The 26,131-nt window shown below is 41.3% G+C and overlaps 3 protein-coding genes across 3 annotated transcripts; 2 read left to right on the top strand and 1 right to left on the bottom strand.

The window, feature by feature from the left end:
* Positions 1 to 874: 874 nt before the first annotated feature.
* LOC137062663 (trace amine-associated receptor 13c-like) lies at positions 875 to 1,906 on the bottom strand. The gene has a single exon (XM_067433560.1). The coding sequence runs from the start codon at positions 1,874 to 1,876 to the stop codon at positions 875 to 877; it is 1,002 nt and encodes a 333-aa protein (XP_067289661.1). The 5' UTR covers positions 1,877 to 1,906.
* Positions 1,907 to 9,860: 7,954 nt separating this feature from the next.
* On the top strand, positions 9,861 to 10,898 carry LOC137062479 (trace amine-associated receptor 13c-like). Its single transcript, XM_067433349.1, has one exon. The coding sequence runs from the start codon at positions 9,894 to 9,896 to the stop codon at positions 10,896 to 10,898; it is 1,005 nt and encodes a 334-aa protein (XP_067289450.1). The 5' UTR covers positions 9,861 to 9,893.
* A 10,961-nt stretch (positions 10,899 to 21,859) lies between these two features.
* LOC137062342 (trace amine-associated receptor 13c-like) lies at positions 21,860 to 22,903 on the top strand. Its single transcript, XM_067433226.1, has one exon. It carries the CDS (start codon positions 21,896 to 21,898, stop codon positions 22,901 to 22,903), a length of 1,008 nt encoding a protein of 335 aa, XP_067289327.1. The 5' UTR covers positions 21,860 to 21,895.
* The last annotated feature ends 3,228 nt before the right edge of the window (positions 22,904 to 26,131 follow it).

Genomic DNA, 26,131 nt, shown 5'->3' with positions numbered 1-26,131 from the left:
TGTAGAATCTTCATTATTTGCTGATGCAGTAATCATTAATAAATGGGTTAGTTCACCATTAGTAATACATTAACTCATGATTATCTGTATGTTAATTAAGCATGAATTAATGCATATTAGTGCACCCTTATTGTAAAGTGTTACCGGAAAAAAACAGGCAACAGCCAGTGAAGGCCTTATAGCTTGTAATGACATTCAAGTCCATAACTAGTCACTTACAAATGCAGTTATTAATCATTAATTCCTTATTTCTGATCCTTAAAATAAAGTGTTACCTACATTCATTTATTTGCATAACTTTTAATGAAACAGCATACTGTAAATATTACAACATACTTGAACAGTTATACTAAGATATTTCCTTATTTTTATTGTTAGGCTCCACTGTGAATTATTTTTTTGTGTAGCTCCACACTTTAAATTAATTTTGGGTGATTTTAATTTACATTTCCAGATGCTAAGCCATATGCCATTTTAATAATTCACTTTGTGATGACCAACCATAATGCATTTAACACTTACATTAAGTTCTATAGATAATGCCATCTTTTTTGTCATTGTGTTTTTTTATTTATAATAAAACAATTAACAATTAAAATAATTAAAAATTACTGATGAAAGTACATCATGAAGCATAAAGTAAATAATATATACATTTATCATGTATTTAATTAGACTGAATTATTTACTTTAGCTAATAAAACAACTGAACATTGTCCCTTTTTTTACTGTGTAAAAAGAAAACTATACAAAACAAACTACATATTATTAAGATATATGTAGTGTAAATGACAGTGTATCTACCTTTAGCTATTACTTAATAACAATAATTTAGTTTATGTGAAATTGCTCTCAGAGTGAATGATTTACCAAATTAATTATATTGTCTAAAAATATTGACCAGAGAGGATCCTGGCTGAAATATTTTCAGAGTTAAGATGTGTTTAGCAGTCTTTTTAAACCAGGGATAAAATAAAGCATAGATCAAAGGATTGAGACCTGAGTTTGAATACATGACCCATGACAAAACATGTATGGTTGTGGAAGAGATTACTGTTATAGAACAGATATAGTATGGAATAAAGCAAATCAGATAAACTGTCACAATGATTCCTAACGTCAGAGCAGCTTTGCTCTCAGATTTCCTCCTCACTGAACCTTCAGTTACACATTTACCACCCTTCATCAGAGTGTTTATAACTTTCACCTGCTTATGTACTACATAGAAAATCCTCAAATATAAAGTTATGATCAGGATACAAGGACAAATAAAAGACATGAACAGATCAGTAACTATCCAGGCAAAACTCATCATAATAGAACACTTTCCATAACACATGTCTGTTCTGAGTGAAGTGTCAAAATATCTGTTATCAATTATAAAGGCAGTGTTATAAGCTGTGGAGCAAACCCAGCTCAGACAGATGCTTATTAAGGTTCTAGTTGTGGTTATTTTCTGTGGGTACAGTAAAGGATGACACACAGCCACATACCGATCAACAGCAATAAATAATAAATTACTAAGAGATGCTGAAATAAGCACTGAAATACATATTGAATAGAGTCCACAAAAAATGTCTCCAAAGTACCAACAGGTCTCAATCAGTCTAGTAGCTTCTATGGGCATGACAATTCCAACAAGCATGTCGGCAAAGCCAAGAGAGAGAATAATCATGTTGGTTGGAGTGTGAAGCTTTTTGAAGTGAGAGATGGAGATGATCACCAGAATGTTCAGAAACAAAGTCCATGCTGACAGCAATGAAAAAAACACATACATGATATTGTATTCATATTTAGAGCGTGTCCCCATGACACATGATGAGTTGATGGCAGGAAAGCAGTATTGCGTCTCGTGAACCTCTGTCTCAAAGGCCATGAGTGAGTCTCCTCCTGTTAGGAGTTTATTCTGCTCTTCTTACGGCTTTCATTTATACAGTGTCTGGATCAGACCGACCAACCCATCTACCGCCCATTCTGATGCTGCAGAATGTTTAATTATTTATTCACAGCATGCATTATTATGTCTAGCCGCATGATAATAGAGTAAAATGGTCCTAAAGTTTTAATTAATGTTTTCATGCCTCTATTTACATGACAAACTTGACAAACTCTTTATTTTCACGTGAATTTTGTTTCCGTAAGTAATTTCAAGCAATCAGCACGGGCCGGACTGTCACAGCTGCAGGCTATCAACACACCCGTTAAGAGCCATCACACCGGAACACCATTTTGAACACAATCTCCATGCTGCAATACGCTAATGCTTCTCTTTCTTTCTCACCCAGCCTGCAGCCTGTGCCGCTCCGGCCACTCCGGCCACTCCGCCACACTGACGTCACCGCTAGCACCAGGGAACCCGGAAAGAGGACACACAGCACATCTGCACTACTACTATTTAACATTTCTGCACTATTTTGCACAATAAATCCACACTCTGGGGGTTTTGCAAAGGTCAGGCAAAGGTTGAAGAGGAAATCGCCGCTCTCCGCCTCGGTTCCGCTCAGCACGTTCCGCTGCCTGACCCGCAACCCCGTGCAACCCAGCTGCTGCCGAAGTTAACCAGCCTTGATGACATCGAACTATTTCTACAACTATTCGCAACCATGTAGGTTCGGGAGAACTGGGATCGGAGCGAATGGGCGCGGCTGTTGGGACCTCTGCTGACCGGTGAGGCACAACGAGCGTATTTTTCCCTGCCCATAGAGAATGCTAATAATTATGATTAATTAAAAAGAGAAATACCCGGATGCCTCGTGCTGTCATCTATATCAGCTGCCCAATTGTTTCATGAATGGGAGTTCAAGCCTCATCACCCAGCCCGCACCCAGGCCGCTGAGCTCGCAAGATTGACTCGACACTGGTTGCTTGACGGAACACCCACCGCAGGTCAGGTGGCGGAACGAGTGACGATCGACCGTTTGCTCAAGGTACTTGCGGAAGGTACCCAGCGCGCAGTACACAGGCCTGTGGCTCCCGGCCTAATCAACGAGCCGATGCCCACGGAGGAACCGGTCCCGTCGGTACGCACATAGTTGGCTGGCTGCACCATCCATCAAGAGCCGCCCCACGGAGCCCTGCGAACGGAGGTGAAGATCAGTGGGAGGCCAGTTCTTGCCCTTCTCGATTCTTGGAGTTCGGTCAGTCTTGTCCAGGCTGCCATTCTGCAACCACGGAAGAACTCCAAAGCCTAGCTGCCTATCACCTGTGTGCACGGCAATACGTGTCATGTCCCGGCCCACCGAGTGATGATCTCCGCTGGCCCTGGCACGTGGCCAGTTGAAGTGGGGATTGTGAAGGACCTCCTCCTGCCTGTACTCATCGGACTCCGCTCCGCACCTCCAACCAGCCAGCCAGCCAGGCCGGGAACCACCACCGAGAGCGGCACGGTCGGAGAAGGAGGACGACCCAAGCCGCTCTATTATATAGCCGCTCCCGCTAGGAGAGATGGTGAGTCCCCCTCCCAAACTCCTAACGTTTTCTTTGATGTCTTTCAACAGGTCCGGGGAGGGGGCTCATTCACGAAGGCTCAGCTGGAAGATGACCGCCTGAAGAATTGTTGGTCTTAGGGGTAATCGAACCATCCCGCAGCGCCTGGTCCAGCCCAATCATCATGGTACCGAAGCTGGATGGACCCCGTCACCCCGTCACTTACATCGGTAGTAAGCTGATCCCAGCAGAAACCAGGTATGCGGCAGTGGAGAAGGAAGCTCTGGCCATTGAGTAGGCAGTCCTGGAGCTTCGCTACTACCTGCTGGGACGCCGCTTTACTCTGATGACGGATCACGCCCCATTACAATGGATGGCCCGTGCTAAGGACACCAACGGCAGTGTGACGCGGTGGTTCCTAGCACTCCAGGACTTCCGCTTCACGGTGGAACATCGGGCCGGGACGGCCAACTCCAACACCGACGGACTCTCCGGGCTGTGGTCAGCTGGCTCTTATATGTGCTAAAGTCCAGTGTGCTAAAGGTATGCTCTGTTAAACGATCAAAACTATCTATAACAATTACTATTACATATAAAAACACATTTTACTCAAATAAGTGTGTTGCACCATTCCTGTTGGATCCAAATCGGTTAGGGTTAGGGTTAGGTTTTATTTTTATATTACAGAGCCGTGTAATAAATATTTACAGAGCCGTGTAATAAATATTTTGAATGGTATTGTTTCTAAAATTGTCATTTAATATCATATCAGAAGGAAGTGTTTTTTAAATAAGTTATAAAGTTATAAATATAAAGCATTATTACAGATATTACACATGCCAGGTGTTAAGTATTATAAAGGTAACTGTAGGTAATACTGATAAAAGCAGTATTTTAAACAACAATTTCTAAGAGAACTGAAGAAAATCAGGCTGACAGGAGAGCTAGAAACAATGTCTGGCTAACAAGATCATTAGCTTTCTTTAATTATACAGCCTGGTCTCATCCTTAATACGTAGGTATTAATACGTTACTTTCAAAGAGACTAAACGTACGTCTTAATACGTTTGGAGAAGTGCTAAAATGTAGAATATAGACGTATTTGCAACATTTAAACGTAGTATTATTACATTTTTACAGCTAAAAAACGAAAAATATTTACGAATCCATCATCAAAACTTTTTATTTTAAGAATACAAAACTTTATACTGGTAAAAACATTTTTTTTTTTTTGTTATATCATAAAGATATCTATATAATTTCCCTTTGAACATTTTATTGATTAATCTACGATCCCTTAACACTACCCAAAACCTAAACATACCAATTTAATACAGAATATAAAGAAAATAAAAGGTAAAACGTTGGAAAATGACGATGTTGGTAACAATATAGCATTTAAAAAATATTTTGAACGGCTAATCCTACACTTACCCCTAAACCTACCCATTAGCATTTATTAAAACAACGTACTGTTATAAATCAAAGCATAACAGACAGACCAGTGTACTCACAATAATTTATTTATTGCAAAAATGTCAAAAGCTGTACCAAAAGTAGTTCAAATGAAGATGTGTTGCAGTCGCAGTCCTCTCGGGTGGTATATAACGTTAATAGTTTTGTATGAGGTACAGAGCAGAATGTTAGTTATTAATCAATGAAAATATTAATCCGGCTTCTCTCTGTGAAGTTGCGCGTTTCCCATTTCAAATACAAATCGACTGAAACACGGCATGTCAAAATCTGTGACGAAGCAGGCGAGAGCCAATGAGCGTTCGATGCCACTGCCGTAAATCATGTCGTAACGCTTCATGAGGGCGCGTTTTTTAAATTTGAATTCACGAGCGCGAGATTTGATGTTTGCCGTTACGCAACTGAGAGGAGATGAAGACTAATGGAGATGAAGATCACCGGGCTCAATTTTGGATTTGTTTCTCGCAAACATATGGATTCTAACGATTTGGATTACAGCAAACGAATAAAGTGTTGCGTTTTGTGAATTGATGTTGTGTTTTGGTGTATATTGTGATCGCCAGTTGCTGAATAGGAGAAAATGCCTTTTTATGTCTCAGCAAACAACAAGCTAAATACTACAAAATGGTTGGCAAGAATGTTATTCATCTGACGGTTTTAAAATTCAGTCTTCTTTTAACATTATCTAGTCACCCGAAATGAGTTTGTAGTGATGTCACGAGAGCAAAATGTTATTTTATATTTCTGTTATTTTATATTAGTTTGATAAACTTAATAAAATGCATTTAATAAATGTGACTGAAAACATGTATTGATGTGACTATTGGATATAAAATAAACAATATTAATGCCACGATTTATGGGAGCCGGTGGCTGGATACGCTCACACTTGGATACGTCGATAATTTACATTTTAGTGCTGTCAATACGTCAATATTGTACATTTTAGTGCTGTTAATAAGTCAGTATTGTACGTTTTATTGTGTGTGAAAACGTTAGTAAATGTACGTGTAGTAGAATCACACTTTACGTAAAAATACTCACGTATTTTCATGAGATCACGTTGAATTATATGTTTTGTTGGGATTTGTAGGTAATGTGTTTCTATGTACTGTTGGCACATTCACATAGAGGAATGGATTATATTTAGTACTTTTCAAATAAAAGTCATTCTTATTTTACTTAAATACACCAAAAACAAAATATGATGTAACTGACCCCTGAATAATGAACAGCAGCTATTGCATCAGTGCATTCTCTGCGTGTGTTTAGATGTGTTGCTTTCACACCTCTAATGAAGACATCATCTCTGCATTCAGCATAGGTGTTAACAGCACCCTCAGGTGTACATTTACTCAACAGCAAACCATAATGACTATAATTGGTCTTTAGAGTTTACTGTAACTTATTTCTCAGATGACTTATTGTTGTCTGTTATCAGGAGTAAATGAGACACTTGACATTGCTTGTTTGACAAATCAACCTTCCTTTGTGAGAGGCCTACATGCACCACCATTTGCAAAGCTCACTGTATTCAGTGGTGGAGCCAGAGGGGTGTCCAGGGTGGCACTCAAAATTTAGATCATCATTTCCATTTCACATCCTATTGATAGAAGAATGTATGTTGACACATTGTTCATGTATTAACATTAAGTATTAAGAGATTATTAACGTTAGTCGCCAAACAGATGATTAGCCTAATAATAAAAGTGGTCGTGCAAAGTTGTTCAATCCTGCACCTCCATTCATAGTTTTCTATACACAACACAATTTGTCTTAAAATGTTGATAATGTATAATGACTTCACCCTAGACTAGTGTATAGACTGTAAGTATTTTCCTTTCTGTGTAAAGTCTGTGTTTATGAAAAGATATTAGCTTATAGTTTGTGCTTTTTTGTTTCAATTTGTGCAGTTTTTATAGCAAAACACATCGATGCCACTTTTTTCATTCTTGAAGTGAACCTTTTCACCTGTATGGTGATTTGATTTACTTTTTTGCATTGCCGCCTTGAACTCGAGAACACGACGGGTCTGGTGCGCGGCATATGGTGCTTTATTCATAGCGCGAAGACAGAGAGCATGTCTTGCGCATGATGGATAAATACGCATAAAGGTAATAGCGAGTATCTTAGTAAACACTGTTGGCTATGTCTTATCTAAATGTAAGCAGTAGACATGTGAAATCGGATGCATGTATATTGGATACAACATTGGGCATTTGGTCTTAAAGTGACCGCACCTCCTTTAGTCCGTCAATAAAGTTCATCAAAGAACAAAAAATAAATAAATAACATCCACTGATCTTTGCTGAATAACTTTTGTAGTTAGTTTTAACCTGTATTTAACCTGTACACCCCAGGTATAAAAGTCTAGTTCCGCCACTGACTGTATTTGCATCAAAGTATGACTAATCAGAGAGTTGTACACTAATGGTTTAGGCACTTATTTGAGAGTGCATTTTATTGGTGGAACTGAGTCTAATTCCATAATGAAACGGAATGTTTTATCTGCTACATGACAACATACATACCAGGGGCAGTGTCTCCCCCCAAAAAATGGGTGAGTAAATAATCAGTATTCTAAAATAAATCAATGAAAATATTACAAAATGTGACATTAAAAAGTATAAAAGTCACTACTTTTTATTACAATCAGAATGAGCTTTATTTGCCAAGTTTTTTGTTTTTTAGGAGCACTTTGTACATAACTACATAACACAAGAACAGAAATAAGATTTCAATATAACTAAATATTTTAAGTAAAATAAACAACAACTATAATAATAATAATAATAATAATAATAATAATAATAATAGTTATAATATTAATAATGTTGTTGTCACGATCACCAGTGAGAGTGCCCATGTTTAACACCAAAGCGCACTCCACCACAGACTATTATTGCCATAACATCTCAGATCTCCTGTAATCCTTTGCTCGGCCTCATCAGCCATGATTGTTTTCATCTGTGTCTCACTAACCTCACTACTTAAGCCTATAGAAACCATTGCTGTGTTCCACTCCACTATTATTCTGCCTTCATGTGCTATTGGAATTATCGGAATTGAGTTTCCTAGATACAAATTGCACATGAACGCCCTCCCATTTCAAAATTTGAATGCGATGAGCTCGTAATCACTTCAGAAGTGGAAATTATCAAGTTTCCGATAGCACCTGAAGGCACCATTAGACACGCACTTGCAAACTTCCCTAAGCACTTCCCCTCGGGGGAATCATTGCCACCATTTTGAAGTGCATACCACTTCGTGAAGTGGACAAGGGAAGTTTATATGGACAGACCCTTGTTCCCTCGATTTTCGGTTAAGGTTAGAGTCTACTTCATATGTACACTTCAGGCAGTTTAATTTACCACAATGCAACACGATTGTGACGTCACCGGATATCGTGTTTAATTTACCCCACCACAAACAACTCTATGATATTTTAATTAATTTTTTTAACATTTTAAACAACCCAAAGACACCTATATACGTATAGAATGCTGCATTAAACAATTTCGTAAAGGAAAAAATAAATAATAAATACACTCCAATGTGGAGTCCAAGTGTTTGAGGGCTTAGGGTGTTCCAGTTCAGTCCATTGCAAATGTTCCGCCAGTAGCGTGCACTCATGCAACATAGGCAAGGACGCACATCTGAGTGAACGAGACGGAGGGAAGTTAGCAAGTGAAGGGCATAAGAATATCGAACTGGAACGCAGCATTTACATTTACATTTACATTTATGCATTTAGCAGACGCTTTTATCCAAAGCGACTTACAACTCAGGAGAACAGGAAGCGATCCGTCAAGAAGAGGCAACGAAACACAAAAGCACATGTTCACTCTGTCATCGGAGCAATTCATTACAGTTGTATACATCTGGAACAGAAGACTTTTGTACTGTTTTATAAACTCATCCATCCATCCAGACTTCCCTCTCCCTAGCCACTTCCTCCAGCTCTTGCGAGGGAACACAGAGGCATTCCCAGGCCAGCCGGGAAACATAATACCTCCAGCGTGTCCTAGGTCTTCCCCAGGGCCTCCTCCCAGAGAGATGTGCTTGGAACAACTCCCTGGGTACGCGTCCAGGAGGCACCCGGAATAGATGCCCGAGCCACCTAAGCTGGCTCCTCTCAATGTGGAGGAGCAATGGCTCTACACTGAGCTCCTCCCGAGTATACAAACTTTTCATCTCTAAGAGAGCACCCAGCCACCCTGAGGAGAAAGCTCATTTTGGTCCCCTGTGTCCGGATCTTGTCCTTTTGCTCATGACCCACAGTTCATGAACATATGTAAGAATAGGAACATAGATCGACCAGAAAATATTTGCCTTACAACTCAGCTCCTTCTTCACCACGACAGACCAGAACATCGACCACATTACTGCAGAAGCTGCACCGATCTGTCTGTCAATCTCCCGGTCCATTCTTCCCTCACTCGTGAACAAGACCCCAAGATACTTGAACTCTTCTATTTGAGGCAGGAACTCTCGTGCCTCAGTCCATCCTCCTGAAAGTGTGTGAGCGAGTGGCCGCTCACCTAAAAATTTAGTAGCTGGCTCCACAGAGCCCCACTGACCAGGAAAGGGATATTTTAATGACAGGAAAGTGCTGGGACCCCCTTACGGCCCAAGGAAACAACTTTTCCCTGTCCTTCCAGCACCACATGTGGCACTACTTGAGCAACCGGTTCAATCTTAAACACGGTCTAGCGGGTCTAGAGGTGAAGCATATGGCGGCTCTCGGCATGGGAAAGATACACACACACAAACACACACACACACACAAGCCCACCGCATGTACTTTTGAACAGAGAATCCTAATCTGGATTGAAGAAATTGATTATATTTCAAAGTTAATGTTATAAAAGGAAAACAAATTATTTAAAACAAATTTGCATCAGAGTGGGCGGTAGATTGGTTGATCCATCTGATCGAGACACTGTATAAATGTAGGAGAGCAAAACAAACTTCTAACAGGAGGAGACTCACTCATGGCCTATGAAACGGATCATGAGACTCAATACTGCTTTCCCTCCATCAACTCATCATGTATCAAGGGAATGCGCTCTAGATATGAATACAATATCATGTATGTGTTTGTCTCATTGCTGTCAGCATGGACTGTGTTTCTGAACCTGCTGGTGGTCATCTCCATCTCTCACTTCAAGAAGCTTCACACTCCAACCAACCTGATTATTCTCTCTCTGGCTGTGGCCGACATGCTTATGGGACTTATTGTGATACCCATTGAGGGCACTAGGCTGATTGAGACATGTTGGTACTTTGGAGACACTTACTGCAGACTGTTTATTATAATCCTTGGATTGGTCTTCTCAGCATCATTCAGTAATTTAGTTTTAATAGCTGTTGATCGTTATGTGGCTGTGTGTCACCCTTTACTGTACCCACAGAAAATAACCACAACAACAACTTTAGTGAGCATCTGTCTGAGCTGGGTTTGTTACTCAACTTATAACACCATCCTTGTAATTAATAACGGATATTTAGACACTTCACTCAGAACAGACATGTGTTATGGAGAGTGTTCGGTTACAATGGGTTTTGCCTGGAAATTTACTGATCTATTCATGTCTTTTATTTTTCCATGTACTGTAATCATAATTTTATATTTGAGGATATTTCATGTTGCACATCAGCAGGTGAAAGTTATAAACGCTCTGATGAAGGGTGGTAAATGTGTAACTGAAGGTTCAGTGAGGAGGAAATCTGAGCGCAAAGCTGCCCTGACATTAGGAATCATTGTGACAGTTTATCTGCTGTGCTATATTCCATACTATATTAGCTCTTTATCAGTAATCTCTTTCACAAACATGAGTGTTTTATCATGGGTAGTGTATACAAATTCAGGTCTGAATCCACTGGTCTATGCTTTATTTTATCCCTGGTTTAAAAAGACAGTTAAACACATTTTAACTCTTAAAATATTTCAGCCAAAATCATCTATGGACAACATTTTTGCAGAACATCAGGTGTAATTAAATTGGCAAAGCTGTCACTCATGAAGGTAGATATAATTATCATTGTATGATTTATTTTTGTAATTTTCAAGACATGTAAGAGGATATAGATTTATGTTTGTTTAAATCTCAAATGCAGATATTTTCAAAACTGAACTATTAAGTAAACTTAAGTGGTAGCATGTTCATGAATCGTATTGCATTAAATCATACCGAGCAAACAGCATAAATGCCAAATTTTCTGGAATAATAAAACATTTAGATTTTATGTTTAATCATGGATGCTGCATCTGTTATAGATGAAAAACACAATGACAAAATGTATTATCATAATAGCTTAGATGTGCCTCACAGGGTTAAAACATTTGAAACACACTAACTTCAATTTCACCCAAAATGCAATTAAAGGATGGAGCTATACATAAAATAATTAACAGTAATATTTCCTAAACATTTTTATATTTTGTGTTGATGTAATTTTATTATCTTGTTTTTTGTTTGTTTGTTTTTTTGGGACAATTGGTGTGAATAATGCCAAACTGGAACTACTAAACATCACCTTATGCAGGATGATTTTCTTTCATAGTAGTGATCTGAACAAAGATATACAATTATTTTATGAAATAATACCAGTGCATCACAATGCCCCTTTCAGCAGCAGCTGTTGGATCAGTCTGGTGTGTGTTTTCACCTGTTTATTTAGTATGGAGGGTCAGTATTGCACAACACAATGCTATTTAGATAGTTAGATAGCTATTTAGGCACCCCCAAAATGTTTTATTTGATGTTTATCTGCTTACCCCCAGGGCATCCAAGATGTATGTGTGTTTGATTCTTCAGAAGAACACAAATGAAGATTTTTAACTCTAAATGTTGCTGTGCCAGTGGCATAATGCATGTCAATGGGGTGTAATTCTATAAGAGTAAAAAAAAAAACATAGACACAGGAATCCATATTAATCCCTGTGGCTCGTGTCGACACACTGATGTCCTTTTTTTTGTTTGTTTTTTTACATTTACTTTTGTCAAGCTTTTGACATTTGACAGGGTTTAAACACAGATGGCACATCTGAGCTAAAACAAAATGCCGGGAGTACACATTCAAATACATTATATATAAAAATAAATTTATAATAAAAATAATATAAATAAATAAATAAATAAATAAATAAATAAATAAATAAATAAATAAATGCTACGTAAAATAAGCATACCAACATATAGCATCACCATTAGGTGGAAATTCAGTCTTTCCATGCAAGGTTCTGCATTCCCAGCTCTAGCAGATGTGTCTCTCCCACCCCAAGATAATTGAAAAAGGGGCCCCATATTTTATAAAATTTAAAAGGTTTATCTTTTAATGCTGTTGAAAAAGCTTCATATGGAATAAGGCCTTTGGGCGTGTTAATCCACTGTGGTATTGATGGGGCTTGGTCTGTTATCCAACAGACAAGTATACATTTGCGGGCACAGTGAAGTAGAATTTGAAGAAGGTGTTTGGACGGGAGTATACACTGATGTCTTGATGCCACATAGACACAAATCAATCTGTGAGGTTTCTGTGAGAAACCGAACAGTATTTATGATTGTTTTTTTTTTTTTACCTCATATCAGACAAATCTCATCTAGAATTCCCCAGCGCCATTACTTCCGCCTTATATATATATATATATATATATATATATTTTTTTTTTTTTTTTTTTTTTTTTTTGATCACACATGTATTTTGACTTTCTTCGGCGGAAGTAATGGCGCTAGGGAATTCTAGATGAGATATATATACAGTCCCTGACAAAAGTCTTGTCACTTGTGTACAAATTGACCTAAAGTGCCGCTGAAATATATTTCTAATCAAGATTTTTCTACAAGTCATGGCTCATTTTAATCCCACCATCTTTTGTGATAATGTTTCAGTGAAAAACTAAACTTTCAAAAAGTATTCTAATATTCACAGCTTGGTAAAGCCCATTGAGTCAATTTTTGCAAAGACATAAGTGTTGTCACCTTGTCATATTAGCTTCACCTGTGACTAATAATGGATCAATTAGGTCTCAAGTGTGTATAAAGAACCCCAGTATGCTAGACCTTCACATCAACTGCAACTAGACCTCTGCAAACATGCCTAAGAATCACCCTGTAACAAAACTGCTCTGAGACAGAAGGTTGAAGATCCAGACGCAGTATTTATTAAAGGGTAATCCAAAGTCGTAGTCCATAAAACAGGCAAAAGGTCATACACAGGTAGGCAGTTCGAAAAGGCAAACAAAACAGAAGGAACAGGCAAAAGGGTAATCCACGGAGAAGGCAAGAAATCAAAGACCAAGATACATGAAACCAGAGAAACGCTCAGAAATGCAGTTGTGACACTAAACAAGACTTCGCAATGAATGACAGAGTGAACAAGGTATATATAGGCAGAGGTAATGAGGTGATGAGACACAGGTGTAAACAGTGAGTGCTAATGAGTCCATGGATTATGGGTAATGTAGTTTGTGATGGAATGACAGTCCAGGGTGGAGTGCCCTCTGGTGGTGATCACGGGCACTCACACTGATGAATTGTGACATAGCCCCCCCTCAAAGGAGCGGCTTCCAGACGCTCCTAAAATTGTCCAGGAGGGAGGTGGAGCGGAGGTGGACCCGGGGGCGGGATGGAGGGCCAGGCCCATGTAGTGGAAGAGAGCCTGGAGATTCAGGCAGAGCAGGAGGCCAGGATGGAGCTGGCCGGGCAGATGACCAGGGTGGCGCAGGCGACCGGAACGGAGCTGGCAGTCTTGAAGACCCCCACGGCGGAGCAGACGACCACCACAGCAGAGCAGACGGTCTTGAAGACCTCCACGGCAGAGCAGACGGTCTTGAAGACTCCCACGGTGGAGCAGACGACCACCACAGCAGAGCAGACGGCCTTGAAGCCTATGGCTATGGCCTATGGCTTATCTTTTTTTTTTTTATATATATATTTTTTTTTTTTATACATATAAGACATTTGCCAGTTCACTCATAGGAACGCAGAGACAAGGTCTTATTGGATCATCCGGATGGCCGCCTTGGCGGAATAATAATCAGGCCTCATTTCACCACACAGACGAGCTGCATTTTTTTATTTTATTTTTTATTATTATATATATGCCAGTTCACTCCTAGGAAAACACAGAACAAGGCCTCATTGGACCATTGAACACAGAGATGAGGCCTCATTGGACCATCTGTACTGCCGCTTTGGCAAAAATAATAAACAGGCCGCATTGGACCACAAACACAGAGACAAGGCCTCATTGGACCATTTGAACAGCTGCTTTGGCAAAAGTAATAAACAAGTCACATTGGACCACATATAGCAGGCCACCTAGGGCCGTACAACACAAATTCTGGCCTCATCGGACCACATGGCCTTTATAGACCACAGAGACGAGGCTCTGATGAGCCACACGGCCTCTACAGACCACAGAGTCTAAGCCACAACGGCTGCTAATGCCACATATAGACGAGGTGGACTGGACAGTACATGAGCGAAGCCACTTGGCTAAATGAAACAGCGCTTCCTTAATAAAGCAAAATGCTACGGGTCTAAGACCACACACAACCTATGCCTGAGGGGCGACTGGCCAACTTGGCATCTTTTAAGGACGAGACCAAGCCACTAGGGCAACACATAGACAGACCACGCAAACACCGGCATCTAAGCCACATTGAACATATGCCCCGGAGGGGCCACTGGCCGATTAGGCATCTTTTTGAAGGACGAGGCAAACATATGCCACAAGGCGCCAAGCCCCACATAAACACGAGGCCCACGTGGCCACAAGGCCACTAATGCCACACATAGACAGACAAACTTAAGACAAGGCTACTAGGCCACATTTAACCATGCCATGAAGGCCACAAGACCACGAGACAAGGCCACATTAGGCTACACGGTCACAGTAGACCACACAGAACATAGACCGTTTCCTCGGCCATGATTCCACATTTAGACAAGACGTACGGACGACGGCTGTTAAGCCACACGAAACATGGTCATGAAGGCCGGACGTGGCACGAGGCAATATGTACCATGAGACTGACATAGAGACTAGGCCCCTTTTTCTTTGCTGGGCCACAAGGCTACTAAGCCACACTGAATGAGGCCAACGAGACAAAAGCCGCTAGGCCACATTTAACCATGCCATGAAGGCCACAAGACCACGAGACAAGGCCACATTAGGCTACACGGTCACAGTAGACCACATATAACATGAATATCGCATAAATATATGAATTTATTTATTAATTTATTTTTATTTATTTTTTATTTATTTATTTATTTTTATTTATTTTTTATTATTTTTATTTTATTATTATAATTATTATTTATTTATTTTAATTTATTTACTTATTTATTTACTTTTATAATCGAACATGTAACGAAGGCACAACGGCTGCTACAGCCACATAGAGACGAGGCCACATTGAACAGAGCCGCTAGGCCACACATAAGATGACTAGAGAGTCGTTGAGGAGTGCTGGCTATAATAATATAACGGGATGAATAAATAACGACACCACCACCAGTAGTTGCATAGAAATTTACCTTATAGTTACTGTAGAGCTTGCTGAGCTTGAAGAATGGTGTTAGAATCTGGTCTTATGTATGATTCGAAGGCCGAGGAAGACCATCTACCCAGAATCTTGATGGCTGACGTGGGGATTCCTCGTTCAGCTGCTGTGGTAGCTGCCCCAATTCTGAATGAGTGGCCGGTGTAGAGAGAGGGGGATAGACTGCAGCTTTTAACGACAGAATTTAAATGGGTTCTGAACCAGCCTTTTGAAAGAGGTGCACCGTTAGGTAAGATAAAGAGAGGGGCAACATTAGAAGTTTTAGGGCGGATTTTAAGAAATTTAACAATGGATGTAAATGGGCAAAATTTGTTATTGATTTTAGGGAAAGATAAGGTGACGCCGGAGCTTTGGGCGTCGGTTTTTGAATGCTTAAGAATTAGAGTGAAGCAATTAGGAGAGAAATGAATATCAGAAAAGGAAATACCGCGAGAAGGATCGAAAGTATTGGTATCTGAAGAGAATTCGCCTGGACGCATGAAGCCGTAAAAAGCAGCTAGAAACACTGCTTCTAGCAAGATATTGATGTAAAAGGAGAAGAGACCGTTGCGGACGGAATTGATGAATTTATGCAACAACGGCAGAGTAATGGGCAGATGTTTATCGATCGGTTTAATAGAGGATTTAGCTAAGCCTTTAAGGAGTAAACGAATGGAGGTTTCGGAGAAGAGACTTGTAAAATTAGGATTATTTATTTTTGCATGGAATTGAATGCCTGCGAGGAGTCGGCGGATGGAAGATATTTTTTGGTTTCTATTTTCGAAATTGAAAACGAGAAAGGAACAAACGGTCGAAATTAAAATGGGAAATACTGGAATTTGGAAGGCTAAACAGAACATAGAAAAAGCTGACCATGCGGACGTGTAAGCTTTGAAAGTTGAGGGGGCGACTCCTTTAGACATATATCTCCTAGCCGATTTGAGCAGATCGTTTAATCCAGAATTATTGCTGCTAGGGGAGGGCAGGGTACTGGGTCCGGCTTGGCTAACGGGCAGATCCGTCTGAAAGTCTGAAACCGAAATCGAGACAGCGCGTCAGCAATAATATTACAGTGGCCAGGAATGTGTTCAGCTTTGATGATAAAATTACAAACAACTGATTGCCAGATTAACCGTCTCACTAAAGGCATAATGGTAAGGCAAGACGATCTGCCTTTGTTGATGATGGCAACTGTGGCTTCGTTGTCGCAGAACATCAAGATGCGTTTGCGAGACCATGAATGGCCCCAGATCATGCTAGCGACGGCTATGGGGTAAATCTCGTAGAGCGCGGATGAAATTGAACCGGATAGCGTTTTAGGAAAATCGTTTGGCCATTTCTCTGCGAACCATTCTCCTTGGAAGAAACCACCGAACCCGATAGAGGGGGCAGCGTCTGTGAATAAATGTAAATCGACGGACGATTCGAAAATGTCGTGGTAGAAAAAGGAAATACCGTTCCATTCGCTTAACAAGCGCTTCCAAAATGTAATGTCAGACAGACACCCTTCGTCTAGATAAATTTGGTCGCTTAGTTTTTCTACTGAATGGGCCAAGGTAAGCAATCGAGAAATGAAAGCTCTGCCTTGGGGAATGATGCTCATGGCGAAATTGAGGTGGCCGAGCAGCGAAAGCATGTCACGCTTAGAGACAGTTTGTAGTGATGAGAAAGATTCGAGGAACGATCTAATTCTTGCGAGCTTTTCAGAGGGAAGAGAGGCTTGCATTAAAACTGTGTCGAGGGAAATTCCTAGAAATTCTAATGAAGTGGAGGGACCCATGGTTTTTTCGGAGGAGAGGGGAACGCCGACGTCGCTGAAAATCTGTTTGAGGCGTCTAGAATTGAAGAATGTTGAGACGGAAAATCGATCAGCAGAAAATCATCGAGTAAATGTAAGACGAATGGAAGCTTACAGACGTTCAGCATGATCCAGCACAATGCTTCGGAGAGGCTGTTGAAGATGTGGGGGCTACTTCTGCAGCCGAAAGTGAGCCGTACTGCGAAATAAAATTTTGAATTCCATTTAACGCCAAAAAGTGGCCAGTCGGAAGGATGTATTGGCATCGTTTTAAAAGCATCGGTAATATCAGCTTTAGCCAACCAAGCTCCTTGGCCAGCGACCTTGATTAATTGTATAGCGTTATCTACTGAAGCATAATGAAGGGAAAAAGGTGTTAGTGGTATGCATTCGTTAACGCTCGCTATGGAGGCAGAATGCGGAGAGGACATGTCGAAAATTAGACGTTTTTTCCCGGAGTATTTCCGCGTTGCAACGCCGATGGAATTGATCCGGAAAGTCGAGAAAGGAGGAGAAGCGAAGGGGCCTATTACATAACCTTTATTAACCTCTTTTTTTAATGATATTCGTAGAATAAGGTTCCCCCGTACCTTTGGTTAAAGTCAGCCATTAAAGCTAGATACAGATCTAACTCTTCCCTCCGATCAGGAAAAGCCTGGCACAGTATATCTCTGTAAAGGCTGAAAGCGATGACGAATTCGCCGAAAGAAAGATTCGTGTTTAGTCTGGGATCGGAAGTTTTGAGAAGCACTGCCACGTCACCACAGTCTACCATTTTTCTGTCAATGGCAGGTGAGGGAAGCAGAAGTGAAGCCAAGTTAATGTCCTTACCTTGGACAATGTTCGCTCTAATGAGAGGGGACACTGTGGCTGCGGCTGGAGAAACGAAACGCCTACCGAAAGACTGAGCTGGGACTGCTGAAGCAAGGTTGAAGGAGGAAGTTTCGGGTGTTGGGGAAGCTTCCTGAAATGTTGACTCTGTCGGCGGGAGAAAAGTTGGCAGGGCAGAAGTAGAAGGCCCGTTTGATGTGTCGCTTGATCCGATGGCTGGTTGAGGGAGCTGGGAGTTAGCAGAGACGTTTGTAGCTGAGACCGGGCTGTTGGAGTTATTGAAAGAATGTTCGAATTTCGACATCTTTGATTCCAGTGCCTTAACGGTTTTAGAGAGACTTTGGACGACTTGAAGGATTTGGGTATTAACTCCGGCGGGCTCGGTTGGATCCAGCGAGGTAGAAGCTTGAGGATGGTGCGTGGCTCTTTTTGTTGGGTGTGGCAATGAAGATTTAGTGGTTCTCTTCCTGCCGACTTGTTTCGTCTGGCCCGGTGCAGGAGCGGTTGCTGGGTTGGGAGAAGCAGGCTCTGGTGGATTGCCCAGAGTATTAAAGGCCAAGTGCAGGAGGTCCTCTCTAGATAGACTTCGGCTGATGGGAATACCGGCAGCCTCCACGGCTATGACAATGTCCTCCGAAGGCCAGCTTACCCATGGCGAGCCGCGGCACTGAATGCGCAGGCTGCGCCGGGTTGGATGAGGAGAAGGCGGAACGACATCGTCGTCAGTATCTGAGTATTCGCATACTGCAGGCGTGTCAGTAGACATGGCGGTTTAGCAGGTGAGCAAGACGTAATCGTCACTTCAGTATCTGCCAACTCAAACATGTGTAAGTACAGAGCCTTTATACCGTGAGCATGAGAATATCATTGGATTAGAGTGAAGCCATTAAGTGACGTAGTAATTGAGTCTTCCCAGCAGAACTTATGCTAGAGCTTTCATATCTTGGCAAGCACAAATGAATAGATCCGGGGAGACAGACGATGGATCAGATAATTCAGGTAGGTTCTTATGTGAGTAATTATAGGTCATGTATGCTTGTCCTATCAATGCTAATATCAGGAGTGACACCAGTCTTTTCTTATTTTTTTATTATATACACTGTGTAAAATTATGGATGAAACTGCTTATAATTGATACAAGTAAACTTTGATTGGTCGAATGCCTGCCATACAACACTGGAACCCCCCCCCCCCTCCTTTTTTTAAAAAGCAGTTTAAACATAAAGTTTACCAGGGGTATCCAACACATCTCCCAGTAGCTTGTGGACTGATTGAAAGTAGCTTGCCAAGACATACTTTTTCATCCAATCAGAGTCAGGCAATAAAGACAAATGCCCCACCCTCCAGTGCAAATTAAGTATTTATTTGACAACATTTACCACATATCTGGAGTCTGGTAGACTTAGGAGTCAACAAGAACATTCACCAAGCTGCACTCAAAGAATCTACATAAAGCCCCGTTTCCACCACAGGAACTTTACCCAGGAACCAGGAACATTGGGTGGTACTCGGTGTGTTTAGACCGCAGGAACCAGGGTCTAAATGAAGTTCCGGGTAAATATTTCCCCCTCCAAACGGCCCTGCTCGTGAGGTAGTACTTTTTCAAAGTTCAGGAACTTTCGAGGGCGGGACTTGGGCGCTGAACATGCTGATTGGTTGAGCTCACGCAGCATTTTAGTTCAACGGGCATTTTTAAAAGTCTTTTAAGAGGTTCGGTCTTGTTCAGTAAATATCAGTCTTGCTCTCTGTCTGATGGCGCGCGTTCGTCTCAGCCATCTCACGTGGAATGTCCGTAATAGCTGATAATAATATACATTGTCATTTTAAATCTAGCTTTACAAGCTTTCTGAATATGCTGCATGCTGCTGAATCTGCATATTAGTGCTCTTTTCTGTCGTTGTTAATTACCTCGTAAACCTATACATAACCAGCAAAAGCAGCACAGCTTGAATCTCTTCCATACTCGTTATTAATTTTTTTTCACCATGTCAACGACCTGACCGATTACTTTTAAGTGTGCGTCCTTACATGACGTGACAGTTCATGTTGACAAGAGAGGAAAGTTAATTTTTTCTGATGGGTTAACTTTTTATTTCGTAAGTTATGAAGATAATGTTGGAATAATGACAGCGTATATTGCCCCAGGCAGTTTTTACTTTAACTGCGCCTGACAGAAGATTTTTTTTTCTGAGATGATTATTACACTTTACAACAAATAAATAGCTATAAATAATACTGTATTAGTCCTGGTGGCCGTTAAGAGTTGCTATGGCTACAGTTAACACATTCCAGCTGGTGGCGAAAAAATCGTTGACATTTTTGATGCAGCAGACAAACTGCATGTGACAAAATGATTGCGATTGAAAGTCATGTAAACACCAGATCGGTTTAGATAACGTCTCATGTAAATAGTCCACTAAACCTTTCAATCGGTACACACAAAAATGATTACTGTCCTTCACTGATTTGGAGGAGCAGTCGCGCGCAGTCCTACATCTCCGGACTAATTTGCCTAATCTGCTCGGAACTTTAGATCGCGGTCGAAATGCAGACAGCTGCAGGTCTGGGGGGGGGGGGGGAGAGAAAAGTTCCTGTAAAAAAGTTCCTGGTACAAATTGTTCCGGGTAATTTTGGTGGAAACGGGGCTTAATATAAATCTACACACATATGTGAAGCAGCATTTTCTAATATGGATGTGATCAAATATAAATTCAGAACAAGACTGAAGATCATTTGAATGATTGCCTAATAGTGAACATAAGTGCATACACAAGAGCATATACCTCTCTTGTGGAAATAATGCAGTGTCAGTCAGCTCATTGAATATAATGAAATATGAATGCACATCATATGTGTCCCTTCATAAACTTTTGTAATTTAGCTACATTCATTTATGTAGAATACATGTGTAGACGACAACTTCTCTTATTCTGTTCTGATTTTTCATCCTTTCTGAGTGGTTTGCTTGGGCCTCAAGCACGCAGAAGAGGCCTTAGAGAACTCAGAGAATTGCAGGCATTGCTTGTTGCTGCCTACAAAATTCCTGCGATGCCGTGTTAAATTTGCTGGTACCCAGTGTGTCGAGCTCAACTTTTCTGATTCGGATGTGGGACACGATGATGACAACATGCTACTGGGGACCTCCCGGGGTGCAACATCTCTCATCTGGCCAGCCCAATCCTGCATTCTCTAAAGAGGACATCTTCACAGGCAATCTCCCGCTCGCTGCCAAACCTACCGGGTCTTGTAATGGAGAACCATCCCATTCTCTGGCATTCACCAGGCCAGCGCCCCTGCGGCCTTGCCTCAGTCCATCCTCCTGAAAGTGTGTGAGCGAGTAGCCGCTCACCTAAACATTGAGTGGCTGGCTCCACAGAGCCCCACTGACCAGGAAAGGGAAATTTTAATGACGGGTAAATGCTGGGACCCCCTTACGGCCCAAGGAAACAACTTTTCTCGGTCCTTCCAGCACCACATGTGGCACTACTGGAGCAACCCGTTCAATCTTAAACACGGTCTAGCGGGTCTAGAGGTGAAGCATATGGCGGCTCTGGGCATGGGTGAGATTTTTCACACACACACAAACACACACACACACACACACAACCCCACCACATGCACTTTTGAAAAGAGAATCCTAATCTGGATTGAAGACATTTATTATATTTCAAAGCTAATGTTATGTAAGGAAAACTAATTATTTAAAACAAATTTGCATCAGAGTGGGCGGTAGATTGGTTGATCCATCTGATCGAGACACTGTATAAATTAAAGGAGAGCAGAACAAACTTCTAACAGGAGGAGACTCACTCATGGCCTATGAGACAGAGGATCATGAGACTCAGTACTGCTTTCCTGCCATCAATTCATCATGTATCAAGGGAATGCGCTCTAGATATGAATACAATATCATGTATGTGTTTGTCTCATTGCTGTCAGCATGGACTGTGTTTCTGAACCTGCTGGTGGTCATCTCCGTCTCTCACTTCAAGAAGCTTCACACTCCAACCAACATGATTATTCTCTCTCTGGCTGTGGCCGACCTGCTTATGGGACTTATTGTGATACCCATTGAGGGCACTAGGCTGATTGAGACATGTTGGTACTTTGGAGACACTTACTGCAGACTGTTTATTATAATCCTTGGATTGGTCTTCTCAGCATCGTTCAGTAATTTAGTTTTAATAGCTGTTGATCGTTATGTGGCTGTGTGTCACCCTTTACTGTACCCACAGAAAATAACCACAACAACAACTTTAGTGAGCATCTGTCTGAGCTGGGTTTTTTACTCAACTTATAACACAATCCTTATAATTAATAATGGATATTTAGACACTTCACTCAGAACAGACATGTGTTATGGAGAGTGTTCAGTTACATTGGGTTTTGCCTGGAAATGTACTGATCTATTCATGTCTTTTATTTTTCCATGTACCGTAATCATAATTTTATATTTGAGGATATTTTATGTTGCGCATCAGCAGGTCAAAGTTATAAACGCTCTGATGAAGGGTGGTAAATGTGTAACTGAAGGTTCAGTGAGGAGGAAATCTGAGCGCAAAGCTGCCCTGACATTAGGAATCATTGTGACAGTTTATCTGCTGTGCTATATTCCATACTATATTAGCTCTTTATCACTAATCTCTTCCACAACCATGAGTGTTTTATCATGGGTAGTGTATACAAATTCAGGTCTGAATCCACTGGTCTATGCTTTATTTTATCCCTGGTTTAAAAAGACAGTTAAACACATTTTAACTCTTAAAATATTTCAGCCAAATTCATCTATGGATAACATTTTTACAGAACATCAGTTGTAATTAAACTGGCAAATCTGTCACATGAAGGTAGATATAATTATCATTGTATGATTTATTTTTGGTAATTTTCAAGACATGTAACAGTATATAGATTTATGTTTGTTTAAATCTCAAATGCAGATATTTTCAAAACTGAACAATTAAGTTAACTTAAGTGATAGCATGTTCATGAATGGTATTGCATTAAATCATACCGAGCAAACAGCATAAATGCCCAATTTGCTGGAATAATAAATTTTTTAGATTTTATGTTTAATCAGTGGTGCTGCATCTGTTAGAAATGAAAAACACAATGACAAAATGTATTATTATAATAGATGTGCCTTACAGGGTTAAAACATTTGAAACACACTAACTTCAATTTCACCCAAAATGTATTTAAAGGATGGAGCTAAACATATAATGATTAACAGTAACATTTCCTAAACATTTTTGTATTTTGTGTTGATGACATTTTATTATCTTGTTTTTTTGGAAATTGGTGTGAATAATGCCAAACTGGAACTACTAAACTTCACCTTAAGCAGGATGATTTTCTTTTAATGATCTGAACAAAGATATACAATTAATTTATGAAATAATACCAGTACATCACAATGACCCTTTCCGCAGCAGCTGTTGCATCAGTGTGGTGTGTGTTTTCCCCTGTTTATTTAGTATGGAGGGTCAGTATTGCACAACACAATGCTATTTAAAGGGATGGTTCACCCCAAAAAAATAATAATTTGATGTTTATCTGCTTACCACCAGGGCATCCAAGATGTGTGTGTGTTTGATTCTTCAGTAGAACACAAATGAAGATTTTTAAATCTAAACGTTGCTGTGCCAGTGGCATAATGCATGTCAATGGGGTGTAATTCTATGAGAGTAAAAAAAAAACACATAGACACAGGAATCCATATTAAACCCTGTGGCTCATGTCGACACATTGATGTCTTGATGTCACATAGACACAAATCAATCTGTGAGGTTTCTGTGAGAAACCTATAACAATATTTATGATTTTTTTTTTTTTTACCTCATTACAGACAAATCTCATCTAGAATTCCCCAGCGCCATTACTTCTGCTAAAGAAGATCAAAATGCCTGTGTGATCATATATATGTATATATATATATTTATATATATATATATATATATATATATTTATTTATATATATATATATATATATATATATATTTATTTATATATATATATATATATATATATATATATATATATATATATATATATATATATATATATATATATATATATATATATATATATATATAGTCTCGCTTACGTATGTTACCCTAGTTCCCTGGGGGGAAAGAGACGCTGCGTCCAAATGCTGTGAGAACGCCTCTGCGTGATTGCGACGTGAAGCGCGTGTAGAACCAGTCCATTCAGGAGATCGAACGTCATCGACGTAGTGACGTCATCGACCGGAAACTATAAAGCATCCGCGAACACCAACAGAAACTAGCTTCTGAAACAGCCTGAAGTAAGTGATCACGGGCATGCAGGGAGTATGGCCAGGCGACGCAGCATCTCGTTCCCCTCAGGGAACTAGGGTTGCATACGTAACCGAGACGTTCCCTATCTGGGATTTCGAGCTGCGTCGAAACGCTGTGAGAACGCTTATACCCACATCGCCATGGGACCAAGTGCTCACATGTGTGAACCCGTAGCGCACACGACTACGATAACACCTGCACCCCAACTGTAGATGCAACATCTAATTCGTGGAATCTTACGAAGGTTAGCGGCGAAGACCAGCCTGCCGCGTTACATATGTCATGGAGTGAAGCCCTTGACAGAAGTGCTTTAGAAGCAGCCATACCCCTAGTAGAATGCGCCCGGACAGCCAGAGGAGACGGCTGTCCGACCACTTCATAAGCAACTGAGATGGCCTCAACCAGCCACTTGCTCATTCTCTGCTTAGACACTGGTGCTCCCTTCTTTGGGGCTCTGAAACAGACAAATAATTGGTCAGTCTTTCTCCACAGGGCAGCTCTGTGGACATATGCGTCAAGTGCCCTAACTGGGCAAAGCAGATTCAACTTTTCCTGGTCTGATGTCATGAAAGGAGGAGGACAGAAGGCTTGCAGAGTGATGGGACCCCTAGGGCTCATAGGAACCTTGGGGATATATCCTGGTCTGGAGTGAAGGAAAGCCTTTACCATGCCAGGTGCAAACTCTAAACATGAGGGCCCTACCGACAGGGACTGAATGTCGCCAATTCTTTTAAGGGACAAAATGGCCAGTAAAAAGATGGTCTTAAGAGTCAGGAATTTCTCTGATTCTTCCTCAGTTGGTTCAAATGGAGCCTCAGACAGGCCCCGCAAAACAATGGCTAAATCCCTGGTCGGGACCCTCGAGTGTACCACCGGCCTCAACCTTAAAGTGCCACGGAGGAAACATGTAACTAATGGGTGTCTCCCCAAAGACACTCCACCCAAAGGAGTGTGGAAAGCAGCTAAGGCCTCCACGTACACCTTTATTGTGGAGGGGGTCAACCCTGCCGAGAATCTCGCCTGCAGGAACTCCAGCACTGTACCAACCAGGCAGTTAACTGGGTCCAACTGGTGTTCTCTGCACCATACTGAGAACAATCTCCATTTCAGAGCGTACAGTTTCCTCGTGGATGGAGTTCTGGAGTGAAGGATTGTCTCTACGACCTCAGTCGAGAGACCCTCCTCTAGGAGCCTAGCCCCCTCAGAGGCCAGGCCCACAGTTTCCATAACTCTGGGCAGGGATGAAGGAATCTCCCACCCGCTTGAGAGAGGAGATCCCTCCTGGTCGGAATCTCCATGGGAGAGCCTTCCAGGAGAGATATTAGGTCCGAGAACCATATTCTGGTCGACCAGCACGGAGCCACTAAAAGCACACGGATTCCGTCCCGGCGCACCCTCTCCAGAGCTCCCGGAAGCAGAGCAATCGGGGGAAATGCGTACAGGGGCAGCCTTGGCCACTCCTGTACCATGGCGGCCAGCCCCAGTGGGGCTGGATGTGACAGGGAAAACCTCAGGACAGTGGGAATTCTCTGCCGAAGCAAACAGATCTACCTCTGCTTTCCCGAATCTTTGCCACAGGAGCTCCACCGCCTCGGGGTGGAGTCTCCATTCCCCGGGCCTCGGCCCCTGCCTCGACAGGATATCTGCTTCCTGATTTAGGACCCCCGGGATATAAACTGCCCTGATGGAACGCAGTTTCCCTTGGGCCCACAGGAGGATCTGACGTGC

Source organism: Pseudorasbora parva, chromosome 23 (assembly GCF_024679245.1).
Source record: "Pseudorasbora parva isolate DD20220531a chromosome 23, ASM2467924v1, whole genome shotgun sequence".
NCBI lineage: Eukaryota > Metazoa > Chordata > Actinopteri > Cypriniformes > Gobionidae > Pseudorasbora > Pseudorasbora parva.
The sequence above is the reverse complement of the archived record's forward strand: the minus strand, read 5'-3'. Positions and strand labels throughout refer to the sequence as shown.

What these genes read in the sequence shown, in the direction of transcription:
- LOC137062663 (XM_067433560.1), bottom strand. Translation starts at nt 1,876, where the DNA reads ATGGCCTTTGAGACAGAGGTTCACGAGACGCAATACTGCTTTCCTGCC.
- LOC137062342 (XM_067433226.1), top strand. Translation starts at nt 21,896, where the DNA reads ATGGCCTATGAGACAGAGGATCATGAGACTCAGTACTGCTTTCCTGCC.
- LOC137062479 (XM_067433349.1), top strand. Translation starts at nt 9,894, where the DNA reads ATGGCCTATGAAACGGATCATGAGACTCAATACTGCTTTCCCTCCATC.